General features: G+C 53.1%; 1 protein-coding gene across 1 annotated transcript; it reads right to left on the bottom strand.

Moving 5' to 3' along the window:
- Positions 1–4,111: 4,111 nt before the first annotated feature.
- LOC148592132 (olfactory receptor 14A16-like) lies at positions 4,112–5,310 on the bottom strand. Its single transcript, XM_088535598.1, has 2 exons — positions 5,283–5,310; positions 4,112–4,998 (listed from the first exon to the last, which is right to left on the bottom strand). The coding sequence occupies exons 1-2, from the start codon at positions 5,308–5,310 to the stop codon at positions 4,112–4,114; spliced, it is 915 nt and encodes a 304-aa protein (XP_088391724.1).
- Positions 5,311–15,338: the final 10,028 nt, after the last annotated feature.

Here is a 15,338-nt window from a genome sequence, read left to right as displayed (position 1 = left end):
TGTGGGGACGGCTGGCGTTTGGCTCTGCGAGATCAGCCGCAGGGCTGGTGGCAGAGGTGCCAGGGAGCTCTGGCAGGCCTGGGTGCTGGGGCAGAGCTGCGCCAGGGCCAGGAGCGGCCAAGGCCTCGGGGGCTGCTGCCTGAGCCTGGCGCCCTGGCTCTGTGCACCGCCTGCCCCGCGCACGCAGGGGAGCCAGATCTGCCACCATGACCGTCCCCACAAGCTCTCTTGCTCTCTTCCAGACTGCAAGCACCCAAGGCCTGGCCGGCTGCATAGATGAGGAGCCTATGGAGTGGGAATACTCCAGCTCTGCCCTTCAGGTATTGAACCCTGCAGCCAGCTGCAATGGGAGATTTGGGGCTGACCCTGCACTCTTCCCACTTTCCTGCTTCTCACTGCATAAGGAGGGATCCTGGTTCCAGACACTTCCAGCTCTGGGTCCTGCCCTGCAAACGCCTCCTTCTCTCTTACAGGCTCCGCATATGGACAGAGGGCCTGCAGGCAATGAACCTGAGCCCATGGAGTGGCTCAGCTATGGCAGCAGCCAGGTACAGCCCCTGCAGCCACTGGATTTCCTATCCTTCCTCTTCCCCATGCAACATCGTCACCAAGGTCTCCTGTTCTCCTCCAGCCTGCGGGCACCAATGGCCTGGTTGGCTGCAGTGCAGAGGAGCCCATGGATTGGGAGAGCTCCGGCTGCAGCCCCCAGGTCTGGCCCCTGCTGCCGGCTGCACGGGCAGAGCTGGGGCTGTGCCCGGCCCCTTGGCGCTGCTCCGCGCTGCCTTTGGGGAGCAGCCGCGCGGGAGCCTGGCCCAGGTGTGCGGGCGCTCTGGCGGGCCGCGGCGCCGGGGCAGAGCTGCACAGGGCGCAGGAGCGCCCAAGGCCTGGGCACCTGCTGCCTCAGCCCCTCTGCCGGCCTCTGGGCTGCACTGGCCATGCCAAGCCTCTGCCAGGGCACCAATGACGGCAGCGCTGCTGCCAAAGAGCCCGCGCAGCCGCCAAAGAGCCTCTGCTCCACGGGAGCCCCCGAGCCGCTCCTCGGCCCTGCTCACGCCTCCTTTTCCCTTGCAGGACAAGCTCCCCTTCACTCTGGCTGCTGCCGGGAAGCGCTGGGCCCAGGGATGCCAGCTATAACTTCTTATTTGGATTTTTCTTTGGAGACTTTTATAGTAATATTTGTTATTGTTGATATTGTTGATATTATTGTTGTTAGTGTTATTGATATTGTTTTTATTGTTGTTGTTGTTAGTGTTTATTATATTGTTATTGTTTAAATATATATTCCTGTATCATTGCTTAAGTTTTATGTCATGTTTCCAAAGAGCTCAAGCACAAAAATCATCCCCATTGCAGATGTGTGTGTGTAGCCCTAAGATTCCAGCCCCTAGGGGCAAGGGAGGGCCAGCAAATTTTCCCTCTAGGACTTCCCTTCACACACGGCCCTGGGAATGGTACAATCCCTTTCCTTTCTTTTTGCTTTGTCCTGTTCTTTTTCTTTTTTCTTCTTTTTCTCTTTTTTTCCTCTTCGCCATTTTTATTCCTTTTTGGTCTTTTTCTTCTCCCTCTTCTTCGCTTACTTTTTCTAATTCTTTTTCTTTTTCCTTTTCTTTTCCTGTGTGTTTCTGTTTCTTTTTTAATCTCTTTGTTTCTCTTCTCCTTTTGCCTTCTTTTTATCTTATTTTCCTTTTCTTTTATTCCTTTTCCTCTCACTGTTTTTTTAATTTTTTTTCCTTTTTCCTTTCTTTTCCTTTCCTTTTCCTTTTATTTGCTCTCATACCTTGTTTTCTCCTCTTTATTTTATATTTATTTCGTCCAAGCTGTATCTGTGGGAGAAAACTGTGGCAGAGAAAAAGCAGGTAGGACATCACGGAGCCAAAGAGCATTCCCACAGGCAGCAGGGACCGCAGCTCTGCTCCACACTCAGGTGCTCCCCTTCTAAATGCCTGCACTCAAGCAGTGCCAGGAGAGGACAAGCTCATCCTCAGGAGAGCAGGCATTGCTCGCTGGAAAGGAAGGGAGCCTCCAAGGCCAGGCCTGCAAAGGAACAATGGTTCTTTTGTAGCAATGTGTATCCATTCCAGTGCCAGGCTGTGGGATTTCTTGCTCCCTTACGGAGTTGGCAATGAGTGGATGGTGCCTGGCAAAGCGGGACAAGCAAGGAAGAAGACAAGGAGGTTGTTGGCAGATGAGCTGGAAGGCAGCTCTGCCCGGCCCAGAGGGAGTCGCGCGGCACACGGGGAGCAGCTGAGTGCGCTCAACAGCCTGGCTCATTGCGGCCAATGACCACCTGCAGGGACCAGCCCTCACGCACACACTCACCCCAGTCCTGCTTCACTGCTTTAGCCCTCTCTTCTGCCTCCCCCAAAGAAGAGGCCCTACTTCTGCCGCATCTCTGCATGGCTCTTGCTTAGGGAGACAGCCCAAGAGGGCAGCCTCAGATCCTGAAGGAACCACAAGTGTCCCACGGTCCTGATGTGCAGGCACTTCATGGGGCAGGGTGCGCTCCAGGATGGGGAAAGGTCTCCCCAGTATGGACCCAGCAACAACTCTTGGTGTCTCAGCCCACCACAGCCCTCCTGCTTGGGCAGCCACCCCCAGCAACCTGCCCCTGCTGACTCCTGTGAATGTCCAATGTTGAACTAGTGCTGGAAATAGCCAAAGTGAGAGACCAATCCGTGACAAATGCCCTGTGGCCTCTTCACAGTCAGGCCATGCAACCCAGGACACCCAGCTCAGCAAACGTCCTTTTCCTCTCCGGACCCTCTGCAGCCCAGCCCAGCCCCTCTCCAGCTCTCCCCACCTGCCCTGCCCTCTCCCAGCCCACCCAGCAGAGCAGACCAGGCTGGGGGTGGCCCCACAGCAGTGCCCCCCGCAGGGCACTCACCCCACAGCCCCAGCCCCACTGTGGGCACAGCAGCTCCAGGGGACAGGGCTGTGTGTGTCAGGTGCCCCATTAGGCTCCAAGCTGGAACTGGCCCCCATACGGACACAGAGGACAGTGACACTCTTTGCCTCTTGTTCCCGTATCCCAGAGCTTCCCTACCCCAGGCTGCCTGCAGCCCCCATGCCAGCCCCTCTCTCCAGCACAGCACAAGGCTCCCTGCCCTGGGGCTCTGCTGGCACCTCCTGCTGCCAGGGACACAGCAGCCAGCCCCTAGCTGACATGCACAGAAACATATTTCTTTTCCCCATTTATTCCTCCTTCTAAGGGCACAATTGCTCCTTTTCCCCTTCCCCAGGGATATCCCTGCTCCCTGGAAAACCCTTCCCCAGGTTCATTCCTTAGTTATGGTCTGCCTGGAAGGTCCTGGAGCCTCCCCGGTGCTCCCTACAGGACCCCGAGATGCTGGTGCTGCTCTGCAGAGTGAGTGGGCTGTGGTGCTCTGGGGTCACCGGGTGACTCTGCAGTTGTTGTGCTCATGGTTGGACACAGACCCAGATGGACGGGCATCATTGTACCTGAGAGCACCATATCAAGGGGCTTCTATCTGTGAATGATGCTCTGAGCAATCACAGGCCATATAAAATGGCTCAGGCTGTGTTCATGTGTCCCTAGATCCAGACCATGACTTCAGGTATAAGCTATCATGGGCAGCTCTTGAAGCTCCTTTCCCTGTGCCTGCAACGTCCCCAATGTGGTCATAGGCCACCATACGGGAGACAGTCCCAGGCAGATACTACTTGGCCATTCATCACTATGAGGAGCACTGAGCACTCACAAGTGAGAACTGAATCCAGTCCTTATTCCCTAACATATCCCCCCCAGGAGATCATTGCCTTGGGCTCATGAAGAGCCCCAGAAAAGGAAACAAGCATCTCTCAGGCTGAAAGTCTTGGAGCAAATTCTTGGCACCAGCATTGGAAGAAGAGCCCAGTCCACAAGATGCACTGAAAACATAGCCTTTAATTAGGGGAATGACAGCTCTATCACAATGACAGCCACATTTAAAGAAGACCTCTGGGTCAGAAAGACATGGTTAACACCTGTGGAGAAGTGGGATGAATTCAGAAACTTGTGCACAAAGCTCATTATTAAAGCAAGAATGCTGAAATCACAGGAGTTGTCTCAGAGAAATTAGATAGTGCTTGAGTAGAAGGATGGGATTTCAGCTTATTGCTGCTGAAATATTACCAATTGAATCATTTTTTTCAGTGCATCCCTGAGTTCCTTGTTTCTCATGCTGTAGATGAGAGGGTTCAGTGATGGAGGCAGAACTGAGTACAGAACGGCCAGAACCAGATCCAGAGATGGGGAGGAGATGGAGGGAGGCTTCAGGTAGGCAAACAGGCCAGTGCTGAGAAACAGGGAGACCACGGCCAGGTGCGGGAGGCACATGGAAAAGGCTTTGTGCTGGCCCTGCTCAGAGGGGATCCTCAGCACAGCTCTGAAGATCTGCACATAGGACACCACAATGAAAATGAAACAACCAAAGACTAAGCAGACACTAACCACAATAAGCCCAATTTCCCTGAGGTAGGAATTTGAGCAGGAGAGCTTGAGGATCTGGGGAATGTCACAGAAGAACTGCTCCACCACATTGCCTTGGCAGAGGGGTAGGGAAAATGTGTTCACAGTGTGCAGGAGAGCATGGAGAAAATCAGATGCCCAGGCAGCTGCGGCCATTTTGAAACAAGCTCTGCTGTCCAGGAGGGTCCCGTAGTGCAGGGGTCTGCAGATGGCAACATAGCGGTCATAGGCCATGACTGTGAGGAGAGAATACTCTGCTGAAATGAAAAAGGTAAAAGTTAAGAGCTGTGCAGCACATCCCCAGTAGGAAATGGCCCTGGTGTCCCAGAAGGAATTGGCCATGAATTTGGGGACAGTGGTGGAGATGGATCCAAGGTCGAGGAGGGAGAGGTTGAGGAGGAAGAAGTACATGGGGGTGTGGAGGTGGTGGTCGCAGGCTACGGCTGTGATGATGAGGCCGTTGGCCAGGAGGGCAGCCAGGTAGATGGCCAGGAAGAGTGAGAAGTGCAAGAGCTGCAGCTCCCGTGTGTCTGCAAAAGGCAACAGGAGGAACTCGTTGAGGGAGCTGCTGTTGGACATTTGTTCCTTTGCAGCACAGGGGCAATATCTGAGGAAGAAAAGACATGGATGAGTTGGAGAAAACTTCTCTGAGCAAAACTTTCTCATATCTGTGCCCAAACACACACTCTTTGCCTCCCCCCCAATTTTAGCAGGACCATCCTTGAGCTCTATGGCTTCAGCTCTTGGCCTTGATGCTGGGGGAGCAGAGCTGGCCTCTCCATCTGCCTTGGTCCCAATTGCCCTGTGCTCTCACCTTGGAGGTGTAGGATGCTTGCACTCATGTTACCCCTCCATTAAATGACACCATGGGGAGCAGAGGATTCCTTTACATCATGTCCACCAGCACTCTTCTGGAGGGGATGTCAGGCAGGTTTCCGCCCTCCCCTTGGAGCCAGCAACAACCTTGGGCTCCTGCCAGCTGCCCACATCCACCTCCCTGCAGCGATTCTGTGAGCTCAGATTCCAGGAGGCTTCTCCCTGGGGCACCCAGACAGCACCTGCTGTAACGGGGGAGCTGAGCTCTTCTGGAAGGCAGCTTGCAGCCCAGATGGGCACCCAGGGAGACGGCAGGACGTCCTGAGGATGGGGTGTCCTGATGAGAGAGGTGGCTCATTCCAAGCTCCTCCAACCGCACTGCCCTGAGCCCCACAGCTTAGAAGGCACTTGGGCACCTCACAGTCCAGGACCCATCTGCATGGCAGGACCCACAGGGCCAGTGTCTGACCTGCATCAGAAACTCCCTGCCCACAGAGTCCAAGGGAAGGAGAAGGGCAGCGTGGGCAGGTGGGATCATGGAGTAACACCATGATAGCTGTGCCGAGGGAGGCAGGACCTGGCAGGGACAGAGGGGCACTCAGATGTGTCTCCTCTCCTGGACATCTGGCTGCTCTGGGACAACTCCTGCCCTGGCCCCCATGGCCTGGAGCGCAGAGGGCTGTGCTGGTGGGAAGGGGCGCTGCAGGAGGCACTTTCCTCTCACCATGATTCCATTGCCTGGAGCCGTCCCTGCAGGAGCTGCTTCTCTGTCCCCAGGTCTCTGCCCTGTCCATGTTCCAGACCCCATCGCACCCGCTGGGTGCTCAGCTCTGCCCTGTAGACACCTGCCAGGGGCAGGACCCTGCCCAGGGCACCTCCGTGTTTGCAGGTGCAAAAGAGCAGGTGAGACAAACCTTGCTGAGGCCGGGGAGGGGATGCTGGCTGTGTCTGCAGGCAGACGGGTGGGTGAAGGCAGCGGTGATCCCTCTGAGTGTGTGACTGGGAGTCCCTGCTCTAAAGCACGACCAGCTCCAAACAGGAGAAGCTGGGAGAGCCACCCTGACAAATCCAATCAGCTGCTGAAGGCGCCAGGTTCAGAAGTTCCCTCCAGGAACCGCAGCAGTGTAGCCCTGCAGCCAGAGACTTACCGTGTCAAGGGCTGGGGAGGTTTCTGCCTGCAGTGAGCTCAGCCACCCTCCCATTCCCAACTGTCTTTCACTTAGGAGTGACTCCTCCCAGCCTGGTGCCTGCGGGCAGTGCCCTGAGTCTTGATGCTCCTTTATGAGGAGCTGCTCCTGGGCAGAGCTGTCTCTCTGCAGCACCTGCCAGGTTGCCATGGGCTCCCGCAGTCCCAGGAGCCAGGCCCAGCTCAGGAGCAGAGACCCAGCTGGAGATGGGACATTTTCTGTCCCCTGTGCAGTCTCCAGGCATTTCTGGGGCTCCAAGGCTGACAGTTCCTGCAAGGCAGCAAGGTCATCCCTGGCAAAGGTCCACTGATGTAAAGAGAGAGAGTCCATGGAACGAATCCAGCATGCAGCTGGCCTCATCAGAGGATGGTTGTCTAGGAGAGTGGACATGTCCTGCTGTTGAAGCCTCTGCTTCCATCCCATAAGAACTCAGAACACTTGCACAGGGGCAAGAAGGGAGTTAACACCCTCATGCTTCAGGAGGTGATTTAGAGCAGTTCAGCAGTACAGCTAATGCCCATTGAGAAGCTCCAGGAGTGCAGGAGGATTCAGTTTGCTCTTGTGCACTCCACAAACTCAGAGGAGGATTCCCTTTGTCCAGCTGCTGGGGTGCACAAAACGGCTGCCTGTATGGGAGCTGGTTTTCTGAGCTCCCACTGCCGTCACTGGGAGAAGTGAATCAGCTGTGCACACACACTCGCCCCTTTGGACTTCTTCCAAGGGGGAGGCAGTCCACGTTGGACAGAGCTGGTCCAAGACAGTTGCAAATGTCCACTTGTTCTGACAGAGCAATGAGGAGATCCTTGTCCATTGCAAAGAGCTTGCATGATTCTGTGCAGACACTTGATTTCATGCAAGGAAAACAGGTCTACTCGGCCATGTCAGATGGCTGAGGTGTCCAGCAAAACCGCCACATTCCTAGCATATTTAAGAGGGAACCAACAGGAAAATCAGGCCCTTCAAATTTGTTGGCAACCACCTAGGACACCTGGGTTTCATACATGCTCCCCCAAACTTGAGTGCCACCGCTGCCTTCAGGAAAAGTCCCCTTTGGAGACAGATAACAGCTCCCCTCCTCTGGTTAGCCATGCTACTACTAATGCAGCCCCATAGACATCTGGCATTATTCACATGACCATGCACCACTGCCTCATATGGCATCCCTCGTAGCACCAAGGCCCTTCCCCTCAGGCCTGTCCTCAGTTCCTCAAGGTTCTGTCAGACAGACAAGGTTATATTCTTCCCCACACTGTGGTACTGCCAGGAGCTTTACTTGGTAGTGGGAGGCAGTATGAATAGCCAAAACAACCAAAAAAATCCCCAGTTTAGAGAATTTCAGACTGGACATAAGGATGAAGAAATGACACCTGAAGGCTGGTACTGTGGTGCAACAGGACACCCAGGAGGAGTCAAGGATCATCCCATGGCTTTGGGAAGAAACAGCCAGTGGGGATGCAGAGACAACAGCGAAGGGAAGGAGATCCCGTGTGAGAGCAAAGTGGGGAAGCAGGGTGGGTGTCTACAGGCTGCATGGACACAGCTGCTGGCATGAGAAAGCATAGGACAGGCTCTGGTGGAGACAGACAAAGGCACTGTCAAGGCTCACAGACACCAGAGCAGGTCAGCATCTTCTTGGCTATGGCTGTTGTCTCTGCCACCAAGGCCTGTCAGGACACATGGGCCTCAGTGTCCCTCTTGCTGACACCCCGAAAGGTGTCATATCATTGTCCTGCACTGAGCACTGCACACCCCCACCCACATACTGTCCACAAGAGGACCTGGAAAACATGTGGGGGAAAGGATCTCCTTTCCCAGAAGCTCAGTGGCCGAGCTTGGACATTTTGCCTGATAAAACACCTCAAGGGTTAATGTGGCATCAGAGCCAGCTGCACGTTTCCTCTGCCTACCTGTTATCAGTGATGACAATTTTCTGCTCTAATCAACCCCTGGAGACACTTCACTGCTAACAAGTATCAGTGGGACCCATTAAAACTCAACAAAATGTTGTGGGTTGATCTTGACTTTGAATTCTCCTCTCAGTAACTGAGGTTCATGGATTCAGCATGAAATATACCATGGGACTCATTAAAATGCAAAAAGCTCTCACAAACCATGTCCCTCCCTGCCATTTTTGTCTAGTCTTGCATAACTAATTGGAGAGGTTTGGGGACTGTAGCTGAAAGGTGGAGACATCAATAATATACAAGTATATCTGATTTTACAGGTTTTTATTGTTATTATTAATATCAAACTTTCAGAGTAATCAACAGCAATATTCTGAAATTGGAATCAATCCAGAATGACTCCCAATGAATTCTGGACATATGGGAGAACCACTGTCCCAGAGCTCAAGCACTGTATGGACACTCTTCCTTCCCTCCCCAACCTGCCATTTCTCACATCATCCACCCGGGACTTCCATCACTCTTGTTAGAAGCTTTACTGAAATCAGCAACTGAAAGTTAGAGCTCATCTGCTGCAACTGCCAACTGCTTTTCTTAGAGAGTTCCTTAGAGAACTAGCTGCAAATTAACACAGGATTTTTCTTAACTGCAAAGAAACAGAAATAAAGCATGAAATAATGTCATAAATAACTGTGCTCTTTGAGTGTAGGCTAAGTCCAACACGTCAACAATGAGATTCCCTTGCTACAAGGAACAGCCTTCTTGAAAGACAGAGCAACCTTTAAACTCCTGAAGTGCAAACCAGCAGCTGGGTCCCGGAGTGAACAAAGAGTAACACGGGGAGTCACAATACTGCGGTTCTACAATGGCCAACTCGTGGCCTGTAAAGATGGTGTTAGAAATTGTCAGTTTAAGCAGGACATGTGGGAATGGGAGAGCCACACAGCTCCTGGGGGTCCTGGGTCATGATGTGGGCCATGCTGCTTTTGGAGATCCCAGACCTGCCTGCGCTTCTCTACAAAAGTAGGGAAAAGGGCCTGATGCAAGACCCTAGAGAAGAGGGATTTTCCTGGCTTCCAAAGAAGTCCTTCCTTCCAAAGAAGGACTTGGGGATGTCAAAGGAAACTCAGTCCCTCAACACCAAAAGCACTGGACCCTCCTGGACCCTTAAGATGGGAGCAGGAGAGGGCAGGGGAAACAGCCACGTCCCAGATTTCCTCCATCAGGCCTTCAGCTCTGCAGCTTCTCATGGCTTCAGGGGAGCTCCCTAAACCAATACTTCCCATGACCCTAGTGCATCAAGCAGACTGAGCAGACACAGAGGAGACAGGAGAGAGAATGGGGAAAGACCCCAGGGCGCAGAGTGCACCTTCCTGTGCCAAAGACAGGATGCTAGAGGTTGAATAGGCAACCCAAAGAAAGGAGGAAAGGTGTGCTTTGCTTTCAGTGTCTGGAATGCCACATATCTGAAAGCTTCAAGAGGGATGCAGTCTCCCTTCTGCAAGATTTACTCCAGGACTGTGCGTACACTACGGGAAGAGGAATGTTGGTTGTTGGAAGCTTCAGCAGTGGGGGAGTGGGGAGATGGTCATTTCCAACTTGTGAACAAGTCAAAATTCAGCTCCTGAGGCATGGCAGTGCCTTACAGGCTCCATACAGGAGCCTGGACAGCAGTGATGCACTGGGTGAGCCTGTCCTGAGACACCCAGGGTCAAAGTGTGGGAGATGCAGGGTGCCAGGGCTCTACAGATCCCAAAGAGAGGCAGGTGCCAAGAACTATACCCAGGGGAGAAACACTGCTTGGAGGTGTAACAGAAAACCCCAAAGCATAAATAAGGTGCAAAAGAGAAATGGCTTTCCTCAGGGTCAGATGAAAGAAAGCTGGGCAAAATTCACAGGATTTGGAGAAACTTCTTCAGATTTTCTACCTGGCCTGACCCATGGTTTTGGAGCCTGTCAGGAACCAATGTCCCATCTCAAGCGCTCTGGAGGGAAGACATATGTTAAGAATATGTTTGCTGTTTTCTGACATATCTCTATCTTATCACAGATCAAGAAACCTTCCTGAGGGCTTTCAAAGGCTCTACAGGCTCTTTGCTTTTCTCAGAAGAGTAGATTCCTTGAGGTTGCAGCAGGGGAGCCAGTGCCCTGCTGAAAGCAGGTCCCAGTAGGCAGGTCCTTGGGGCCTTTTCCAGTGAACTTTGGGAGATCTCTGAGGATGGAGATCTAAGAATCTGTCTGGATCCTGTGCCAGAGTTTGGTCATGCTCATAGACAAAAAGATTGGTTCTTAACATCTAAGAAGCATTTCCCATTGTCCATTTCTTTTTCTCTCATTGTTGCCTCACATGCCATTTGTGAGACCCTCCAAGAAAATCCAACTGCTCTGTGCCCTCCACAAGGGAGTTGTGCACAGCATGAAGATCCTCCTTGGACTTCTCTGGTCTACGCTGAACAAACCCCGCTCTCCTAGCATCTCCTTTTCTGCCGCACACTCCAGCCCCTGACCATCTTCTTGTCCCTGTGCTGGTCTCCCTCTCACCTGTTAGTGCCTGTGCAGAACTGGAGAGACCAAATGGGGTCTGGTGTACAGGCATGGTCCCCACTGTGCCAAAAACAGAGGTAGAATGTGTCAGTGGCCCTCCTGGTTGTGTTCTCCCAAATACAAATCCAGGATCGTGGGCAAAATATGGCACAAGGACCCAGAGAGGTTCTCAGGTATCCTCCTATCCTCAGAGATAATATAAACTTCTCTGGAAAAGGCCTAAAGACAACACCTCTACTGGGAACTGTCTTCAGCAGGGTGTTGGATCCCTACCTCCAGATGGCTCCCGAAAAGCAGGCTCAAGGAATCTGCTATTCTGAGACTCTTTCCAAAGGGACCTGTGGATTTCAAACTGCCGCCTCCACCACTGACCAAGAACAGGTATCACAGAGCCATCCATCACCCTGAGAGGCCTGATTCTTGTGAGGGGGCATCTCTCTGTCTGCAAGTGTCTGCATATCCACAAAGTGCAGAAATGGCTCTGACTGCTTTGTTTAACTACCAGTTTGTATAAGGGATCACAAAGGATTAGGGTCTGCAATGGGAAGATGTAATGAGGGTCCAGCTTCAACAGAAAGCCTTAAAAGGAGTGAGAAGATAACTTACTCCATTAGAGTGACTCAAATCCCAAAGACTCAGTTAATCAAGACGATCAGAAACTGCAAGCCTGAACATCAGCTGACAGAAACCACCAAACTGTGAGAACCCCTGGGTCACACCAGGATGCTCCAAGGAGAGAACAGGGAAACCAACAGTCCTCCACACCACTACCTGCACACCTAAACAGAGGGTCCTCAGCCTACACCTGCCTCTGCATCAAGGACACACTGGGCTAAGCACCACACTTCTGGCGCCATCCTTGTTTTTCCCAGCGCACAAGGCCCAGGTCTGGCCTCAGGCAAGCAGTGGCCGTGCTCTGGAATTGCCCGGTGGGGAACACCAGCATCTCGCTTGGCTTTTTGTAGGGCAGGCAAATCAAGAGACATGGACTCTTCCAGTCTCTTCCCGCACTCCAGAGACATCACAGCACCCCCAGCAGCCCCCGAGGGTTCCCTGGCAGCAGCTTCCCTGCAAGTTATTGCCACTGTCTCTAATCCCTCCATCACTATGTCCACCAGTCTCCTGGCCACATCTTCCGTATCGATGGCCTTGGTCCTGCACCTGGCAGAAGTTCTGCAAGGCTTTTCTGGAGCAGGCAGCTTCTTTTTCCCTGTAGACCCTGGTGTTTTACATGCAGGAGCCTCCAGGCCTCCATGTGCCTGGCTGGCTGCCCTGGCAGTGCGCGGTGGTTTGGGAGGCAGATGTGGCACCTCCGCTCTTAGCCCAGCCTTGCTGGGTAGGGTCTCCCTGAGCATCACAGGAGTCATCTTGAGAAGGGCAGCGGTCAGGCAGGGCCTTTACCGGCCTCACTGCTCAGCTCTGTACCTTTGCGATGACCTGATCAGCATCTTCAAAGCCCTGGGGGTCAGACAGCAAAGGCCGCCTGTCCTTTTGTGGGGACAAAGTTAGGGTCCACCTGCGTCGCCTCGCTGCGTGCGGCTCCCGCTTGCCCACCTGCAGGGAGAAGGAGGCACATGATGGAGAGGGTTGTGTTGCTACAAGCAGCCCCTGAGGCACGGGAAGCCCCAGCCCCATGTCACAGGGAAGCTCATGGTCGAGCACAGCCCAGCTACACGTGGTCCAAAGAGGCTCTCTGATCCTTCGCACAGGGCTCCCAGGATCCATATGGGCTTTGGAGCATCCCAGTCATGCTTTGTGTTCGAGAAAATCCCCACAGCCAGCAAGAAGCAGCCCCTGGCCAGAGGAGGTGAGGTCTGGCTGGCTTGGCCCCCCATGCTTGTGCTCTCCATGCAGCTCCCATCCCTGCTGTCAGCCTCCCCCTCCAGCCCCAGCACTCACTTTCCTTGTGCTCTTGCGCCTGGGAGGACGCCCATTGCTGGGCTGGGAGCAGGTGTTCGCCTGCCTCTCCTTCTCCATCTCCAGGGCACTCGCTTCACCTGGGGACTTGCTATTCTGGGGACCAACGCGAGCTGCTCCTTCTGCTGGAGCTGCTCTCCTCAGAGTGCGACCCCCGAGGGTGGTGCTCTGGCCCAACACAGCCTTGGTTGCCATGGGCATCGCTCCATCACAATGGCCTTGGGGACATGATGCCACCCCCATCACAAAGCCCTGGCCGTTGCCATAGGGACTCCCACGGGGTATATCCTGGTGGTGGCCAAGGGCACCCACATCTCATCTCAGTGCCTTAGTGGTCAGCAAGGGGAGGCCCTTTGGGTCCCTGTGCCATAGTTTGGCCACCCTCATGGATCTGTAGTTTGGAGAGCACAGCCAGCAGGGCCACATGCGTGTTCTATCACACTTTTTGTCACAGTGGACACCATGCCTCTATACCAGATCCCACTTGGGCTCTCCAGTTCTGCAAGGAAACAAACAAATGGGAGGGAGTTCAGCACAAGGACAACAAGTTGGTCAGGGGCTGGAGCATGGGGCAGGTAAGGAGAAGTTGGAAGAGGGGGTTTTGTTCAGCCTAAACCAGAGAAGGCCAGGAGGGATCTTCATGCTGTGCACAAATACCTTGTGGAGAGCACAGAGCAGCAGGTTTTTCTTGGAAGGACACGCTAATTGCATGGGAGGCAGCAAGGAAAAGACGGACAATGGGAAATTTGCAGCGTATGAAGGATTCACAGACTTCAGGGATGTGAAACCAAAAACCTTTATTTAAATGCAACTTATAGAGTTCCTGACCCCAGAGACAGCCCCCGCCCTGCCCAGCAGGACACGAAGCTCCCCACAGGATCGAGGGGGGAAATTCTGTGTGGGAAGATTATCCTCTACCAGGACAGGCTCTTTCTCCTGCTGGGAGGGTGCTACAAGGCTCAGATCTGCTCACAGGTCTAACTATGAGTGCATTTCAGAAGGCACTTTTCAAAAGGAAAGGCAGGGCAGGCATTTCCTGAAAGAGTAGTTTGACACATTCGTTTACACCTGCAGCACAGCAGAAAAAACTGCTTTGGAGCCATGGGCAGGGGACCCTGCTGCACATGACACATTCAACCAGGGCAGAGCAGAGTCACAGAAAAGGGAGGTGAAATAAGGGAGAGAGAGGAAATATGGGTGTTTCCTTGAGAAACGGAAAGGATTTCTCTCCCCAAATCCATGGCCAATTCCGTGTGGAACAGCAGAGCTATTTCCTACTCAGGATGTGCCGCCCAGATTTTCCTGGTAGCATTTTTGTTTTCAGCAGAGTTTTCTCTCCTCACAGTTGTGGCCTATGACCGCTACGTTGCCATCTGCAGACCCCTGCACTATGGGACCCTCCTGGGCAGCAGAGCTTGTGTCAGAATGGCAGCAGCTGCCTGGGCCAGTGGCTTTCTCAATGCTCTCCTGCACACTGGGAACACATTTTCCCTACCCCTCTGCCAAGGCAATGTGGTGGAGCAGTTCTTCTGTGAGATCCCTCAGATGCTCAAACCCTGCTGCTCAGTCTCCTACCTCAGGGAAATTGGGCTCATTGGGGTTACTGTCTCTTTGGGCTTTGGGTGTTTCATTTTCATTGTTGTGCCCTACGTGCAGATCTTCACTGCTGTGGTGAGGATCCCCTCTGAGCAGGGCTGGCAGAAAACCTTTTCCATGTGTCTCCCGCACCTGGTTTCCCTCTTGATCAGCACCACAGTTTTTGCCTACCTGAAGCCCCCCTCCATCTTCTCCCCAGCTCTGGGTCTGGTGCTCTCTGTTCTGTACTCAGTGGTGCCTTCAGTGATCAACCCCCTCATCTATAGCATGAGGCACAAGAGTCTCAAGAATGCATTGAAGCAATTAGTACAGTCGGTGCTAGAAATAAGCTCCCCATCCTTCCTAACAAGGGGTTTCTAATGCGTTTCAGAGAGTTCTGTGCTTTGGGAATTCTCTCTGTGTTTACATATATATTTTTTAACATAAGGTTTTTAATTCATGCTACTTTGCCAGAGGGGTGAACCCACTCAGTCTAATTGCCATATATGCTGTAAATATGTCTGTCCTTGTGTCTCTGTGTCAGTCGTGGCTTCACTCAAATAAAAATGGATTTCCTCAGGACGATGCTTAAAGGTTGACCTCTCCTTCCAAAGCTGGAGTCCATAATGTGCTCAAGGACTTTAACCTTCACAGAGTCTGTTGCTCTTCTGCGACTCTCCAGGGCCCCCTGGCAATGGTGTGTTAGGTAATGTGGGTTGGATTCAGTTTCCAGCTGTGGGTGCTCAGAGCTCCTGCAGGTGGTGAATGGTCAAGCCGTATCTGTCATATGACAGGGCTGGAGATGGATATGGTGCTTCCAGGAGAGCACAGGGCATCCTCAAGGGCACTGTGTTCCTGGGAGTGAATGGAGCTTCAGGAACTCAAGGGGAGCCACCCAAATGGAAGGGGCTAAAGCAATGAATGTGC

The sequence above is a fragment of the Tinamus guttatus genome, unplaced genomic scaffold (assembly GCF_059628265.1).
Source record: "Tinamus guttatus ecotype Peru unplaced genomic scaffold, ASM5962826v1 Tinamus_guttatus_pri_ptg000634l, whole genome shotgun sequence".
NCBI classification, from domain to species: domain Eukaryota; kingdom Metazoa; phylum Chordata; class Aves; order Tinamiformes; family Tinamidae; genus Tinamus; species Tinamus guttatus.
Note: the sequence above shows the minus strand (reverse complement) of the source record. Positions and strands in the feature narration are given on the sequence as shown.